General features: G+C 44.7%; 1 protein-coding gene across 4 annotated transcripts; it reads right to left on the minus strand.

The window, feature by feature from the left end:
* Positions 1-289: 289 nt before the first annotated feature.
* On the minus strand, positions 290-5,657 carry isl1a (ISL LIM homeobox 1a). Of its 4 annotated transcripts, none has more exons than XM_062452028.1 (6): positions 5,364-5,657; positions 4,662-4,851; positions 3,578-3,837; positions 1,908-2,191; positions 1,478-1,666; positions 290-1,259 (listed from the first exon to the last, which is right to left on the minus strand). In XM_062452028.1, exons 1-6 carry the CDS (start codon positions 5,389-5,391, stop codon positions 1,143-1,145), a joined length of 1,068 nt encoding a protein of 355 aa, XP_062308012.1. In that variant the 5' UTR covers positions 5,392-5,657; the 3' UTR covers positions 290-1,142. The 4 variants fall into 4 exon arrangements, with proteins under 4 accessions (XP_062308012.1, XP_062308011.1, XP_062308014.1 ...); XM_062452027.1 differs by having other exon boundaries at positions 1,908-2,194; XM_062452030.1 differs by having other exon boundaries at positions 1,478-1,645; positions 5,364-5,654.
* Positions 5,658-15,890: the final 10,233 nt, after the last annotated feature.

Genomic DNA, 15,890 nt, shown 5'->3' on the forward strand with positions numbered 1-15,890 from the left:
AATATTGGGTTCATAAAAAACGTAGTACATTTTCAAAGCACATGCGAAAAAGTTTCAAAAGTCAGTGTGCCAGTATGCGTTACCTATTTTGGGGGAATATAAATCGAGGAGGATTGAGGAAGAGTGCAACAAGAGGTGAAGACTATAGCGGATGTATGGCTCTCATGAAGTCCAGGTTTATTAGTGAAATAATCCTGACGGTATTTCTACATAAGCCTATATGGCGTTTTTTTTAACATTGTATTTAAGAAAGGTCAAGACACAAAATGCTGACAGATAATTCAGAGACCACGGTACAATCTTTTCTTTTTACTTCAGTAAAGAAAGTTACACAAAAAGTGGCAAGTCTTTCGACAATAAATAATAAATAATTTTGTTGTACAGGAACGTACAAACGAACAAAGAAATCTTTTTCCAGAGCTAACTGTCGTTATAACTTATAACTATACACATCTTTGGGAAAGAAAAATATTCTTGGACGGACACACACTCACACACAAAAGTCCCACGAAGCTTGTGGCAAAATAGAGGTATACCTTGTTGCAATGCTTTAGAACTTGGGCTTTTGGGAGATAATGTAACAAACACAGAAAAGCAATATTTGCTATTCTCTCCATATCGATGATGAGTCTCAAGTCAAGCTATTTAATGGAAACAAATCACCAGTCATTGGTTTGTATATTCAAACACTGCGCACAGCATTGCGCCAATTTAATCTTCAGTGAAGTTCATAATTTCCTAGAGGTCCATGGATATTTTATGTTTATTTTTTGGCAAAACTGTAACCAAGCAGTTCCAACGGGCAGCACCAGTCACGGACGAGGCGAAATCTATCCATTTGTTTCGTAGACATGTATTCAGGCAGATGCTCTGTCCTTGCAACACGCTTCTTACACCACGGTGATCTTCACAAAGGTTGTTTTGCAGGATGGACATACGGATGGATCTAATTAATCCCATGATTGTCTTCACAGTGTAAAAATACAACCAGGGGTTGTTCGGATAAAGAGGCTTCGTGCAGCTGGGGGATGATTCTCTTCAGGTGGCATTAACAAGAGTGACAGTTTCAACCCCGAGCCTATCTCAGTCCGCCCTTTGCCCTCGTATTAAGAAATATGGGATATTGTCACAGTCCATATCGCCTACGCCTCTATAGGACTCGATACCATGCTGTTTGGTGTATCTGGAAGTTGAGAGGACATTGATGCAACTTCGCTCCCCGTTGAATTTGAACCTGGTCCCCCCTCCGAGAAATTTACCTGATAAAACAACAACGCAAAATTAACCAAAAAAAAGTGTCACGCTCGTCTTATTTGAATAAAAAAAATACATGAATAAGCGACAATAATTAGAGACAATAATTAATCTACAAAAATATGTAAAATAGCAGTGATGACTACTAGGATAACATTGTTGCTTTTTTCCGTTTGTCTAACGCTAGTTTTGTGCCTCAGACTTATTTTGGCAGTGTACTCACCAGTTGTTGAAATGCGGGCTGGTCTATGTCACTCTGCAGTGCGAAGTCGCTTAGGACTTTCCAAGGCGGTTGGTAACTCTGCACCTCCACTGGGTTTGCCTGCAAACCACCGTCATGTCTCTCTGGACTGGCGGCCACCATCGGGGTGCCTGTCATTCCCTGGATATTCTGCAGATAGTCCCAGATAAACTAATTGTCAATAAAGGTCAAAATTAGCACGCATTTTGACCATCATTACAAAAATAAAAACTGTTCACACCTGATCATGTATTTCGTGGTTATGTAGGCTAATGTATAACAGCGTGCAAACATGCGTGTCCACAGGCAACGGATATAGCTAAGACTTTTGGATTTAATAAATAGGTCTAATATTCATATAGGATGCGATGACAAGTCTGTTTGTCATGAACAGCGCGAGACTGGTTCTCACCGTTTTGTCGTTGGGTTGCTGCTGCTGAAGCTGTTTCATCAGGATGCTCCTCTTCTTGTCCTTGCAGCGCTTGTTTTGGAACCAAACCCTGATGACTCGTGGACTAAGGCCTGTCATTTCCACCAACTGCTCCTTCATAAGGGCATCGGGTCTGGGGTTCGCGTTATAGCAGGTCCGCAAAGTATGAAGCTGTTTTTCGTTGAGAACGGTTCTGACACGAGTGGTCTTCTCCGGCTGTTTGTGAACGTGCGGTCGGAGCGCGGGCTGTCTGGCAGATATTGGTTCTGCTGTTTAGAAACACAAAATGGACAGAGAATCCTATTATTTATCTGGGATTCAACACATAAACACAAACAGTTTAATTACATTAGCTTGTTCTTGATCTCGGCTACAACTTTACGTCGCCCTGCAGGGCCCTATTTGAGTCTTTCTGACACCTAAGTGATCTAAATAATATTAGTAAAAACAATTTTAGCTTCAGGTGTGACTGTGTCAGTTTGCTACATATTTTACCATTAACATTTTAAAGGCAATGTCTTGACTTGATGGGAGTGCTTGATTCCATGATTAAATGCGCGTATACCCTCATTGCCATTGTGTAACCAAACCCATGAATTTGTTTTACATTTAATAAAAAAATGTACATAACAAACGTTGAATGTATCCTATATATTGAAATACTATCAATACCTTGCCCATCTATGGGTCTATAGCATGGAAGTGGCTAACAACTTAATTGGGAGTTTTTCTCCCGCAAAGCCATGGGCTGTTAGGCCTGTTAAAATTGGAAGCTGAAAGCAATCAACAAACAGGGAAATTCCTCAGAAGTTATAACAAAAATAAAGTGGACCGTTCTCTGCCCCAGTAAAGCAGGCTTCTCAAATAGGCCTCAACCTACATCACTACGCCCATAATGAGGCATATTCACAAATACAGGCTGGATTTTGCCTCTCTCAACATAAACAAAGCCTAACAACATAATACAAACGTCATAGGACGACACGGGTGCTTATTTTACTACAGGATGTTGGACTATACAGACCACAGTACAACCAAGACGTTGCAGCTTATAGAACCTATACAGCTATTCAACAATAGAGGATAATGGACATTGACAAAAGACAGCGCATCCATTTCCTAATTGACTGCCCACTATATTTCTGACATATCACATTGAATATGATTTCAATATTCGTAATATGCAAAAACATGAACATGAATGCATATTTCTATAACTTGAGACCTATAAACTGACACAATAGGCAACAGTAAATGTTTAAGCAAGTTGCCTACACTTAACATGGTAATAAATGATTGGATAAAAGCTGAAATAGTCATATATTTAATACATGGCTGACGGGCTGTCCTTTAGAAAAACAATTTATTTATATTTATTTAGGCCTAGTTACGTTCGTTTTTTTAAATGATCAAATAGACCCTATCATTGGTAATCTTAGTGATTGATAAACACGTAGTAGAGTACGATGACAACTGTATAATGCTCAATTCTTTAGATTTTATTTGCAACATAACATTTGTTATATTTTCATAGAATACTGGAATACTGAATGACTGAAAGTTTTCCACGTCTTTAATTGGCGAACCTAAACCGTGTCCAACACAGCTAGGCTAACAAAACACAACTGCCATTGATAGAAGTTGTAACCTACCTGCCATTTGTAAGGGTCTTGCCGGATGAAGTGGGCTGTGCGGGTCGCCCGCACCCATTGTTGCCCGTTCAACGACATCGTGATCGGCTCTGCAGAACAGACCGTCCTCTCTCAGAGCAAATTCGTCCCCCGGGATAAGCTGTCGGCTGCAGGCCACACATCGAAAACATTCGATATGGTACACCTTGGAGCGGGCTCTCATCACAAAGTCATTCTTGCTGAAACCGATGTTGCATTTAGCGCACTTTATCCCGTATAACCTGAAGGAGAGAGATTGGGTAACCGGTAAGAAGCAGACAACCATCTCTCTATTTATGCTCCAGGCACAAACAGTGGAGAGTGTATTGTTTATAAAGCATGCCAGTTAGGTCAACTCGGATAATGTGTGGAGTAGTGTGTGGAAACTCAAAGTTTATCGTGTTTGTATAGGCTATTATTATTATTATTTGTAATATTAGTATTTATACTATTATTATTATTATTATTATACTATTATTATTATTATTGCCTGCAATTAAATTGTTTCTTTTGGCAGCATGTGATTGCTTACATCAAAATTTAGAGAAAGTGAAAGTAGAAAAATATAGTCTATTAGTCTACTACGGTTGGTTCTACATGACATTAATAGCATGAAAGAAATAAACCATAGCCTGTTTTTATGTTAAATATATTTAACAATTTCTGCCATTTTCTTGATAGGTCAACCTATAACTTAACGATTAAATGTGCTTTAACTTTGTGGTATTCTGCCTTTATATGGTTCAGTCATTTGGAATTTGATTATAAACAATTAATTATAGGCTACCACATAGGCTATGTGGGCCCAACTATAATTGAGAACTAGACAACAATCAATTACATTTTGCTGATTCCGGCTGAAGTAACACACAATTAATGGTGCTGCCAACCTTTTACTTGCATTACAATTGTATAGTCTATTTTGTAAAGAGAGAGGAAAAAACCGTTACAATGCTGATATTAGCCTATATCAAATGTGTTAGACTAAGTGACTCATAGCCGCCTATGTCAGTCAATCAGTATCAATAATGTTATCAACGGATCGGCTATTTAAAACACGTCTTACCTGATATAGTCTCGTTTACAGTAGGTTTTCCCATCTCGTACAAAGCAAGTACACGACTCGTCCAAATACTGATTACATTCTGCACATTTCAAACAAGCCGCGTGCCATTCCAGGTCCGGGGACACGCGGAGGATATATTGGTCGTGTATCTGATTCCCACATCCGACACACAGAGAGATGAGCCGCTTTTCTGGAAGCACAACGTACAAAAACAATGTTAACAGTGTGCTAAACAATAATGAGAACAAAAGGCTACTTTGACCTTTTATTCTATCTGGAGATTCTATTTAAACAGTCCTTTACGCGCTGAAAGTGAACTTAATAAAAACAAAACAAATAGGCCTACAGGAATATAACAAAAATAAGAATGATCATAGCATAATGAAACAATAAAAACATTATAGGATTGATAATAGGCCTACTTTTGTCTCTATTCGGTTTTATAACAACAACTTTTAGCCAACAGAGCGTATTGCAATATTACCATCACGTAGGCTAACTCACTTCACTTTTGCAGTTTATAGGCTATGGGCTAGAGATTAATTTGAAAAAAAGGAATGACCTTATTACCAGAGAAAAATATATAACTTGAATGGACCCTTACTTTAATAGGAACGGAAGCGAAACATGCAGAAAATAATAAGAAAATCAATATATTTTAATTATTCTACTTTCAAGTCAGTCCTATCCAGGTTAACTTACTTTTAGGCGGATCCCCCATATCTCCCATGTCAAGAAAATAAGGCGGCGTTAGGTCCACTTTAAAAACGTGGTGCAACAGTTTAGAAGCCTGGGTTTTCTTGCTCCGGACTGCGGTAGAGCAGTCGCGCTTGTTCCGAAAGTTGCAGGGTGAGACAGGACTTACTCTGGCACGAAATTGCTCTCTTTCGCGTTAGGGCGGGGGTGTGACTGCGTTTCAGTGCCTAGTCCCTGTGTTGATGGGGCACGCTTGTCCTTATCTCTCAAACTCCCTTGCACCAACTCTACTCTATCGCCATTGGGCTGACGTAGGGAACTGAAACGTCATCTTCATAGGAAGCTGATTGGTTATGAAAAGGCGAGCAGCTGTTCCTGTTAGGACCGTCCAAGTCCTCCGGGCTCCTTCTTGGCCTACTGTATACAGGCAACTCTTTCATGTTACAATTAATATTTAGAAATCCATGGTTTATTTTAACATTAAAACGCTACATATATATATATATATATATATATATATATATATATATATTGTAAAAAATCGCGACAGTTAAGGAGAAGTCTACATTATTTTCCATATGGTTTGCAAGGTTTGTCCGGTGTTTACAATTAGCTATTTGTATATTATTATTGCTTAGAGGGGGATATGAGAATAGGTCTATCTATGTATGCGAAGTTGAGAATTCCTCAACGGGTGCAGGTCACGACAGCACATACTATATTTATAAACTGTAAGGACAACAATATGTGGTGAAAGAGCATTTGCCCCGGAGTCAAACTCGCTCATATATGTAAGGGGAGCTTTCGGGGAGAAAGAAATGGAACAAACATAGCAAATTAGACCCAAACACGCCCTCTTGTGTTGACTCTATATTAGGAAACCTCTATAAACCCAAACAAAGGCATTTTGAATATAAATGTAATTCTTTGACACGAATGTGTGTGTGCGTGTTTTGATACACCTTTAAATATTACAATCTACAATAAAAGTGCCTTTCGCACAGCACTGCAATAATTGTACTGTAACGGTCATTTTATGTCCTACATGTTATCGAGAAAACAGATTAAAAACGGATTTTTTATCTAGAAAGCACACAGGAGACCTTGTTGGGTGAACAGGATGGGGTCGTGTGTTGGGAGGTGAAGAGAGAGAGAGAGCGAGGAGCGAGAGAGAGAGAGAGAGAGAGAGAGATAGAGAGGGAAAGAGAGAGAGAGTGAGATCAGGCCGGTACAGAGAGCCATCTGATAGGTTCTCTTTCCCTCACCTTTCACCAAGGATGTTTCATCAGAATTATCCTGAAGACTTCACACTCAATTTTAATGTAGCAGTCACAAGCTTGGGAATTTAGGTAGCATTCTGTAAGATAGTAAAATATATAGGATGATGATTATTTGTATTTGGAGTAATATCAGTATTAATATTATTATAATTAGCAACAATATAATAATTATTATATTCAATACTAACAGCCTGAAAATCATAATCATAATTGTTGTATTAATAGTTATGGTAGTTGCCTTCAAGAACACCATCATCCTCACTAAAACATATTGAAATCCTGTTACACTCCTATACTAATCTCAGTAGAGAGAGGTTGTAGAGGTTGTGTGTGAGTGTGTTGATGTAAGGTTGCCTGTGTGTTTGAATGTGTCAGTCTGTCTAAGTTCATGACACATGGGACAATGCACTCATAAAGATTTGAAAATTGAGAGACAGGACGAAAATGGCCTATGAGTGATTTATTGAAGTATGTTGTTTATTACACCTGCACCTTGTGTGCAGCACTATGGCAACCACCATAACCCATAACAACCTTATCACACTACTACCAACCCATGCCTAGCATGAGGATGATTACTGACACTGTGAAGTAGCTTTGCTCTTGTTGCTATGAGACATCAAATCAACCGACCTTTAAGACCGAAACATTTAGGAATTAATGTTGTTGACGTTCTTATTCTTGCACGTATGAGAAAACATTGAATTATAAAATTATCATGAGGACGATTGAGTGATGTTTTTCCACACCTTATGTTCAGTCATCTCCCTCCTCAGTAAGATGGCTGGCTATTGGTTGTTGAGATGTACATCCTCAGAGGCTATTGGTCGACTGGGGAAATTGCAGCATCAGGTAGATCCTAATGACGGTTACACAATCAATCCACGTGCAAGTAACACCCTCCTCACCCAGGGCGGCAGGCAGAGATACTCTCCTCTGAAAGAATTGTCTCTCCGTTGGTGGGTCAGGATGGAGGAATACTGCCTGTGGCTTTCATTTAAGTGATGCGATCGATGTGTGGGAGCCTTAACTGGCCATGCCTAGCTTAGACCTCAGAGCAGAGGAGGATGACAGGACAAGCTCTTCAAAACCATGGGGAATGTTTGATTTCACTGTTCTGAGATATAGCAGAGAGACTCTGTTATTTGTTTGTGGTTTATTAAAAGACACTGTAATGTGGGGACTTGATTTGCATACAGAAGCTATCTCTGTATCTCCCCTTGCATTTATCTTGGAAGAAGATTAATTAGACTAAAGTACTTTGAGCAGAATAATGTCAACATGTTCATGTTCTTAATATGTATTAGCAATCAATAATGCATTGGTGACAACAATGCTTAGTTTGTGGTTTTGCGTTTGTGCAGATTTTAAATATATATATATTTTATTGTTTGTTTGTCTTCAGTAAATATTTTGGGTTATTCTAAAAGGAAGATTGGAATAACAGGTCAATAGATCAAAATAACAAAAGGTCATAAACCTAAATCAAAACCCAAAAATGTTTTACATAGATCTCTATAGAAAAGTGCGTAAACCTAAAACGTTTGAAGGACTATTTTTACTTCACACTGACCTGTCATATATCATGTGCCAAAGCTCACAATGTATTTCTGCTCCAATACTTTGATGGTATTAATATTTCAATGCTCGGGGGGTAGAAAGACCACAGGCCTTAGGGAGTGTTTCTGGGGAGTCCAGACAGCATGTACTGTTGTACTGAACACACTCCCATCTTAAGGGAGGGTTTAAATGTCTGGTGACCGTGAGTCGTACTGGCCCTTTAATGAATGCATTCACTTCTACATCATCAGAACATGAATCGTATACTCACAAATACAGTGAATACTCACATATATACTCACATACATACTCACATTTAGAAGAAAACTTCTTCTTCTTACAGTATGACTCTTAGGCTGTTACATGTCACCATTGAGTCCCTTTCACAGGTAGATGCTTGGCTGGGTTCATGGCAGAGAGAGAGGCAGAGAGAGAGGCAGAGGGAGAGGCAGAGAGAGAGGCAGAGGGAGAGGCAGAAGGAAAGGCAGAGGGAGAGGCAGAGGGAGAGGCAGAGAGAGAGGCAGAGAGAGAGGCAGAGGGAGAGGCAGAGGGAGAGGCAGAGAGAGAGAGAGGCAGAGGGTGAGGCAGAAGGAGAGGCAGAGGCAGAGGGAGAGGCAGAGAGAGTTGTGAAGGGAGGGGAGGACCACATGCTATTTGCAAACACATGGCTCATCAATCACACTTCCACACCGGACAGTGCCATACACTTTGTTGTACTTAAAGATCTTCAATAGTATACTATTTTTCATGCAGAGAGATATCCCCCATGGAGCTGAATGGCCTTGGAGTGTGTGCAGTGTCATTGTGTGTGACTGTGTGTGTGTGTTTTTGTGTGCACTTTGACGTGTGTGTCTGTTTTTGTGAGCATGTGTTTGTCTGTGTGTGTGTGCATGTGTGTGTCTGTCTGTGTGTGTGCGCATGTGTCTGTCTGTGTGTGTGTGCATGTGTCTGTCTGTGTGTGTGTGTGCATGTGTCTGTCTGTGTGTGCGTGTGCATGTGTCTGTCTGTGTGTGTCTGTGTGTGTGTGTCTGTGTGTGTGTGTGTGCATGTGTCTGTGTGTGTGTGTGTGCACTTTGGCGCACGCGTGTGTGCGTATGTTGAGAGCAGCACATTTCTTAGCATGGCACCTTGACACCATCAGGCGCAGCCATAAACTCAACATCTCAACAGTCCCTTCTTCAGAGCTCAGCGGGGGGCCGCATCGCCAGGAGCTCAGAGCAGCGCTTTCAGAGCCTTTGTGCATGTGCCATCACATCCTCAGACCTAATGCTGCTCTGTCTGGCTGAGTGCTCTCCTGTCCTGAGAGATAGAGAAAAACCAAGCTTGTGTGTGTGTGTGTGTGTGTGTGTGTATTTGTGTGTGTGCTTTAATTTGAAAGATTTGCTCTTTTAGCAAAGATCCCTGGTTCCTATTAAAACATGGCATGTAGCAAGAAACATTTCTTTAATAAAAACACTTTAGGATAAAACAGAAAAATCACATCATGAAGCACAACACTGTCTTCCTTCTCCGGTATCTTTTTCTTGTCTTATACTTCAATTTCAGTTGTACAGCTATTAACCATAAATGTAAATTTAGTTTTTTTTCATTTAATAATATATTATGTATTATATTAACTAAGTTAGATGTAATTTATACTTAACATTTCCAATGATAACCTAAAACTGCATCACACATGCGTTTCCTAGACTACCTGTAACGGGCAAAACAGAGATGTTCAAAAATGCTCCACCTCACAGCAGGAATAATACATTAGCCTAATATGTCCTCTTCGGTAACTATGCAAATGCTTCAGATAAATGTTAAGAGTGAAGCTAAAATGAGAAAACCACTTCTCTCATTACCAGTCTGAGTCTAAACAAGGTGTTTACCCAGTCTTCATCTCCTAGCGGGTCCCTTCTGCTTGGTCTGCCTTGTGTACACTTGCCTGCGTACGCTGCAGGTGTGAAGCCATGTTATGATGCACAGACACTGGCTTGCTGTTTGCTGTTTGCTGTCACAGCCCAGTGGAAAGGAAGATTACAGACCCTTTTGGTCTCCAATTACGCATCCCCACCAGGATAGACACATTATTGTCCAGAACCATTGGCCAATGCTAATTGACACACGTTGATTAGCTCTGTCTGCCACACATGGAGGGGAAAGCTTGTAATAGGAACAAGCTGCATGGAATGACTGTTAAAGGTACAGTAGCCAAAATTTACCAAAAATATAGACTTAAAAAAAAAAAAAAAAAGATTTAGACATAGAAACTAAGATTAAGTTCCTGATTCCGAATTGTACGGGCCGTATCTGGAAGTAAAATCACTCCAATTAAATTACAAGTTACCGAATACAAACGTGTTTGTTCACAGTTTGCATGTCTACATTACCTGCATAGTTTCAAGGCCCGTCCGTCCGTCCCCTCCCTCCCAGCTCCGTGTTCAGACCCCCAGCCTTGACAGACTCCTGTCAGCCCCGTCCTGCTTCCCTCACCTTGACCTGGACACCAGCAGCCCAGGGGACCAGGGGACCAGACCACCCTGCCTGGCCTCCCAGCCCCGCTAGTGGAGCATCTCCACTGGGGGGGAGGGAGACAGGAGGGCTGGGTCTGGACAGGGGGGAACGAGGGGGATGCGGGGGGAGACAGGGGGACATGGAGGGTACAGGGGGGCCAGCCCCTCCCTGGGTCTCTGTGACCACCCCAGTGCCCACCAGCCATCTGTCCGGGCCGCTGGCTGGAGCCCCCGACCCCCCCAGCCAGCAGCAGTCCTAATCACTGGAGACGAGGGCCACTTGACACCATCCTGACAGATGGCTCTCCTGCCTGATCCAGCCCTGCTCTGCTGCTGTGTGTGAACATAGGCCCTCCCTGCCATTCTCTCTCTCTCCCCCTCTGGCTCTCCCTCTCTTCTCTCTTTGCTCCCTCTCTCTCCCTCTCTTTGCTCCCTCTCTCTCCCTCTCTTTGCTCTCTCTCCCTCTCTCTCTCTCTCTCTCTCTCTCTCTTTCTCTCTCTCTCTCCCCCAACCCCTGCTGCTGTCTCCCACCCGACCCGGTCAGACTGAGAGGCAGGGTGAGGCGGCTGGTGTGTCAGAGGCAGTTAGAGGTGATGGAGGCAGCCTCTGTCCCGAGGGAGGGCCTTGCCTGGGGCAGGGACTGGAGGCACATTTCAGCACGCAGAGGAGAAAGACCCAAAACAGGGTGCAACACTAAATAACACAACAACACAAAGCAAGGCTGCATTAAAGGGATACATCGTAGCTGGTCTAACCAGAGGCCTTGAAAGTGTAGCATGGCGTGTGCAGATGAAGAGTAAATACAGGTTTTTTTTTCCCAAAATGTTTTCAGAATGACCAAAATCACCTTGGACCAGAGTGACCACATCATAATTAAACAACAGCCCCATCTGGCTGTCCTCTAGAAGTTCAGATATCAAACATGCGGTCAACGTCTATGCTTGTGAAATCATTGCTGACAATCTAAGGAGTTATTATCAAATATGCGTATTCAAACATATTCATAATGATGATGTGAAGGGAAAAATACTCGTGAAAAACCATGAATGTGGGGATGATGAGCTGGTCCTAATCTTTAATCAAAAATCAATAGTAAACCTGCCGTGACCCGACCCCAGAGAGGAAGTGCTCATTGTGTTTCCAGTCATCTGGCCTTGTGTGCAATCCCTGACAATCAATAATAAATAACTTGTTTTGATCAAATAATTATAAACAACGACAAGTCGTATAATTCGGAGCGCAGTGTTCCCCCAGCCTCAAGAGCATTAGGGAGCCTTGTTGTTTACAAACCATCACCCCACAGACACCGACACACACACAGACACCAACACATACACACCAACACACACACACCAAGACACACACCAACACCCGTCACACTACCTCCTCAGTACATCAGCTTGCTAAGCTTTCACTGACCCCCCCCTTCCCCCAGTCACACTCCCACACACACACACACACTCCGACACACACACACACACACACACACTCAGCACAGCTACTCCCCCCCCCCCCCTCCTCGTCTGATGGGTGGCATCAAATGGAAAGTAAATCTGCTTTCCTCATCAGATTAGAGGGGATTTGTTTGGACAGTAAATGGGGGAGGTGGGGATGGTGGGGAAGGGTGGGGGTGAGCAGAGTGTGGGGTGGCTGAGCGTGTGCGGGGTGGGGGGGGAGGGAGGGGTTATGTGAACAGAGTGCTTGGTTGTGCTGAGTGTGTAAATGTGTGTGTGTTTTTGTGTGTGTTTGGGGGGGGGGGCACTGAAAGCTTAGCAGAGGCTGTTGCATCGAGGTGGTGGGATGTGTGTGTGTGGAGTGGGGGTGGGGGGGGGTGGGAGGGGGGGGTGGGCTCTGTTTGTCTTTTGGCGCCACCAGCTTCTCAAAGGCTTCAGGGCCCTAAGTGTCTTGTCTGGGCCTCAGGGGTTGATACACTCCTCAAGGTGGTCATGCTGCTGGAAGAGGTGGCCAGCTTCGGGCAATATTTAGATTTTCGCCCAGTACCATAGTTAGCAATGTCAGTCTGTTTTGTTAGTCTGTCTGTTATGCAGTTTACCTTTTCGTGATCAGCTATCCATTGAAAACACTTAACACAACTGCTTCAAGATTATTTTAAAAGATCGGACGTAAAATTACAGTTTTAGAGTGGAATAAATGCAAATTATTTCAGTCACCCGCCCGCACTCCACCTTTCAATCATCTGACCTTTGAAACTCTTAATCAAAAAACGGCTCTGTTATTTCACAATGATTAATCAAATCCCAGTCTATGAAGCACTCACTCATTGATTAGCATCTAGTTTGTGTCATTCTTGCCGCACAGGTCTTCAGGCGTTAAAGCCGCGTGAACTTACAGTTCAACCACTTAGCAATTCAACTTCCAAGTGGTGCTAGTGTTGAGGAGTCTAAAACGTATCGTTTCCCTTTGTGTGGCTCTAGCTGTGGAAAGCTTTGATTGCTACCTTCAAGAGGCCCTCCGTGAGGCTGTAGGGCCGAAGGCTCGAGGCAGATGGCTTTTTCCTCGCTTATTCTTCCCGTCTTCACCTGCTGCCTGGGGGGCAGACCTTGGGCGACGACGGGCGGGCGGCGAGGCGAAGTCGACGGAAGAGAATAGACCGGCCATGAGACAACAAAACTGTGATTTAGTCCCTTGACGGCTTAGAGCAGTCTGGAGCAGCTTAGAGCAGTCAACAGCAGTCTAGAGCAGTCAAGAGCAGGGCCCTGCCACAAGCTAGGCTGAGTCCATCTTCTCTCCCTGTCGCTGTCATGCAGTGGGGAGTCAAAGGGGGGGTGGGGAGGTGTGTGTGTGTGTGCAGGGGGGTGTAGGAGAAGGATGGAGAGGTGTGTGTGTGTGTGCAGGGGGGTGTAGGAGAAGGATGGAGAGGTGTGTGTGTGTGTGTGTGCAGGGGAGGAGGGTGTGTCGGATGGATGGTCGGGGGGTATTTTTTCCTCTGCTTTCCGAATGAACAACAAGCGGCTTTCATGCTCCATGTAACCTCGTCTGAAAATGGCACCTTTCCCCTGCAGCAGTACTGGCCCCAGGCACACACCAGCATCGTCCTCAGAGCTTTTCTTCGGTCGTGGCCTTAAGTTACTACCCTGTGTTGGTTGTAACAATGAGTGTTTACTTAGTCATTGACTCTGGGGATTAAAACGTTTAAAGAGCCTTTCATGAGAAATATGCTTTGAGTAAACAGCTCTTTGGTTGAGTTTCAGTGCTATGTAAACTGTTTCTGTGTCTGCTAGACCAACCACAGCCTTTATCAGAGGGCCAACATGACACAGTGAAATGTTGGTTCAAATATGGTAACAAGAATTCTTAAGTTTTAAACATCTATGACCATTGTGGATTGGGTGTGGCAACGGCATTCTGGCATCTCCAACGGGTTCTTAATGGAGAATCTTAGTAGTGTCTTACCCTTTGAGAAGGGTTCAGTTCCAGGCTCCCTACAGTGCAGGTCGCACACTGTGTGCTGGAGGTAGCCTCCTGGACTGTGTGGGGCGTATTATCCTCTCTCAGCCTGACCAGAGCGGGGGAACTCAGTGACTCCATGCTCAAGTCAATGAAATGTCTTTTTTTTTTTTTTTACTTTTCCCCTTCCCTGCCCTCTCTGTCCTTCCCACCAATCCTGAGCGGTTCACAGATCAGTCGGTGAACATTTCTGTAATGACTCTCATGTTTCACCCCAAATACACGCTAAGACGCCCTGTAACTGGACCCGTACCTGCGTGTCCTGTGTGTCCGGGGCCTGGCGTCAGACTGCCTGGCCCACCCCACAGGAGACACATACCGGAGATTCCTACCGTGCTTCCCCATTCGCTAAGTGGATTGGTGCCGGCCTACCAAAACATCGGGGCATTGTAATGAATGAGAACACCCTCTTGACAGACAACCCGAGTGTGAAGTTGGCCCTGGGATGCCCAATTACCTCCATTTGACATCGGCACAACCCTGAAGTCATCACGTCGCCTGGACCAGAACCACCTTCATGCTACGACGACGCTACAAAGCGCCTCCTCGGGAAGTCATGTCCCTGAGGCAGTGACTGCTGGAGGCCCCCCCACACACACACCCCACACACACACCCCCACACACACACCCCACACACACACCCCCCACACACACCCCACACACACACCCCACACACACACCCCACACACACACCCCACACACACACCCCACACACACACACCCCACACACACACCCCACACACACACCCCCCACACACACCCCACACACACACCCCACACACACACCCCACACACACACCCCACACACACACCCCACATACACACCCCACACACACACCCCACACACACACCCCACACACACCCCACACACACACCCCACACACACACACCCCCACACACACACCCCACACACACACCCCACACACACACACCCCACACACACACCCCCACACACACACCCCACATACACACACCCCACACACACACACCCCACACACACCCCACACACACACCCCACACACACACACCCCACACACACACACCCCACACACACCCCACACACACACCCCACACACACACACCACATACACACCCCACACACACACACCCCACACACACCCCACACACACCCCCACACACACACCCCACACACACACACACCACACACACACCCCACACACACACCCCACACACACACCCCACATACACACCCCACACACACACCCCACACACACACACCCCCCACACACACCCCACACACACACCCCACACACACACCCCACACACACACCCCACACACACCCCCCACACACACACCCCACACACACACCCCACACACACACCCCACACACACACCCCACACACACACCCCACACACACACCCCACACACACACCCCACACACACACCCCACACACACACACCCCACACACACACCCCACACACACACCCCACACACACACCCCACACACACACACCCCACACACACACCCCACACACACACCCCACACACACACCCCACACACACACACCCCACATACACACACCCCACACACACACACCCCACACACACACCCCCCACACACACACCCCACACACACACCCCCCCACACACACACCCCACACACACACCCCACACACACACACCCCACATACACACACCCCACATACACACCCCACACACACACCCCCACACACACCCCACACACACACACACCCCACACACACCCC

Source organism: Osmerus eperlanus, chromosome 25 (assembly GCF_963692335.1).
Source record: "Osmerus eperlanus chromosome 25, fOsmEpe2.1, whole genome shotgun sequence".
NCBI classification, from domain to species: Eukaryota; Metazoa; Chordata; class Actinopteri; order Osmeriformes; family Osmeridae; genus Osmerus; species Osmerus eperlanus.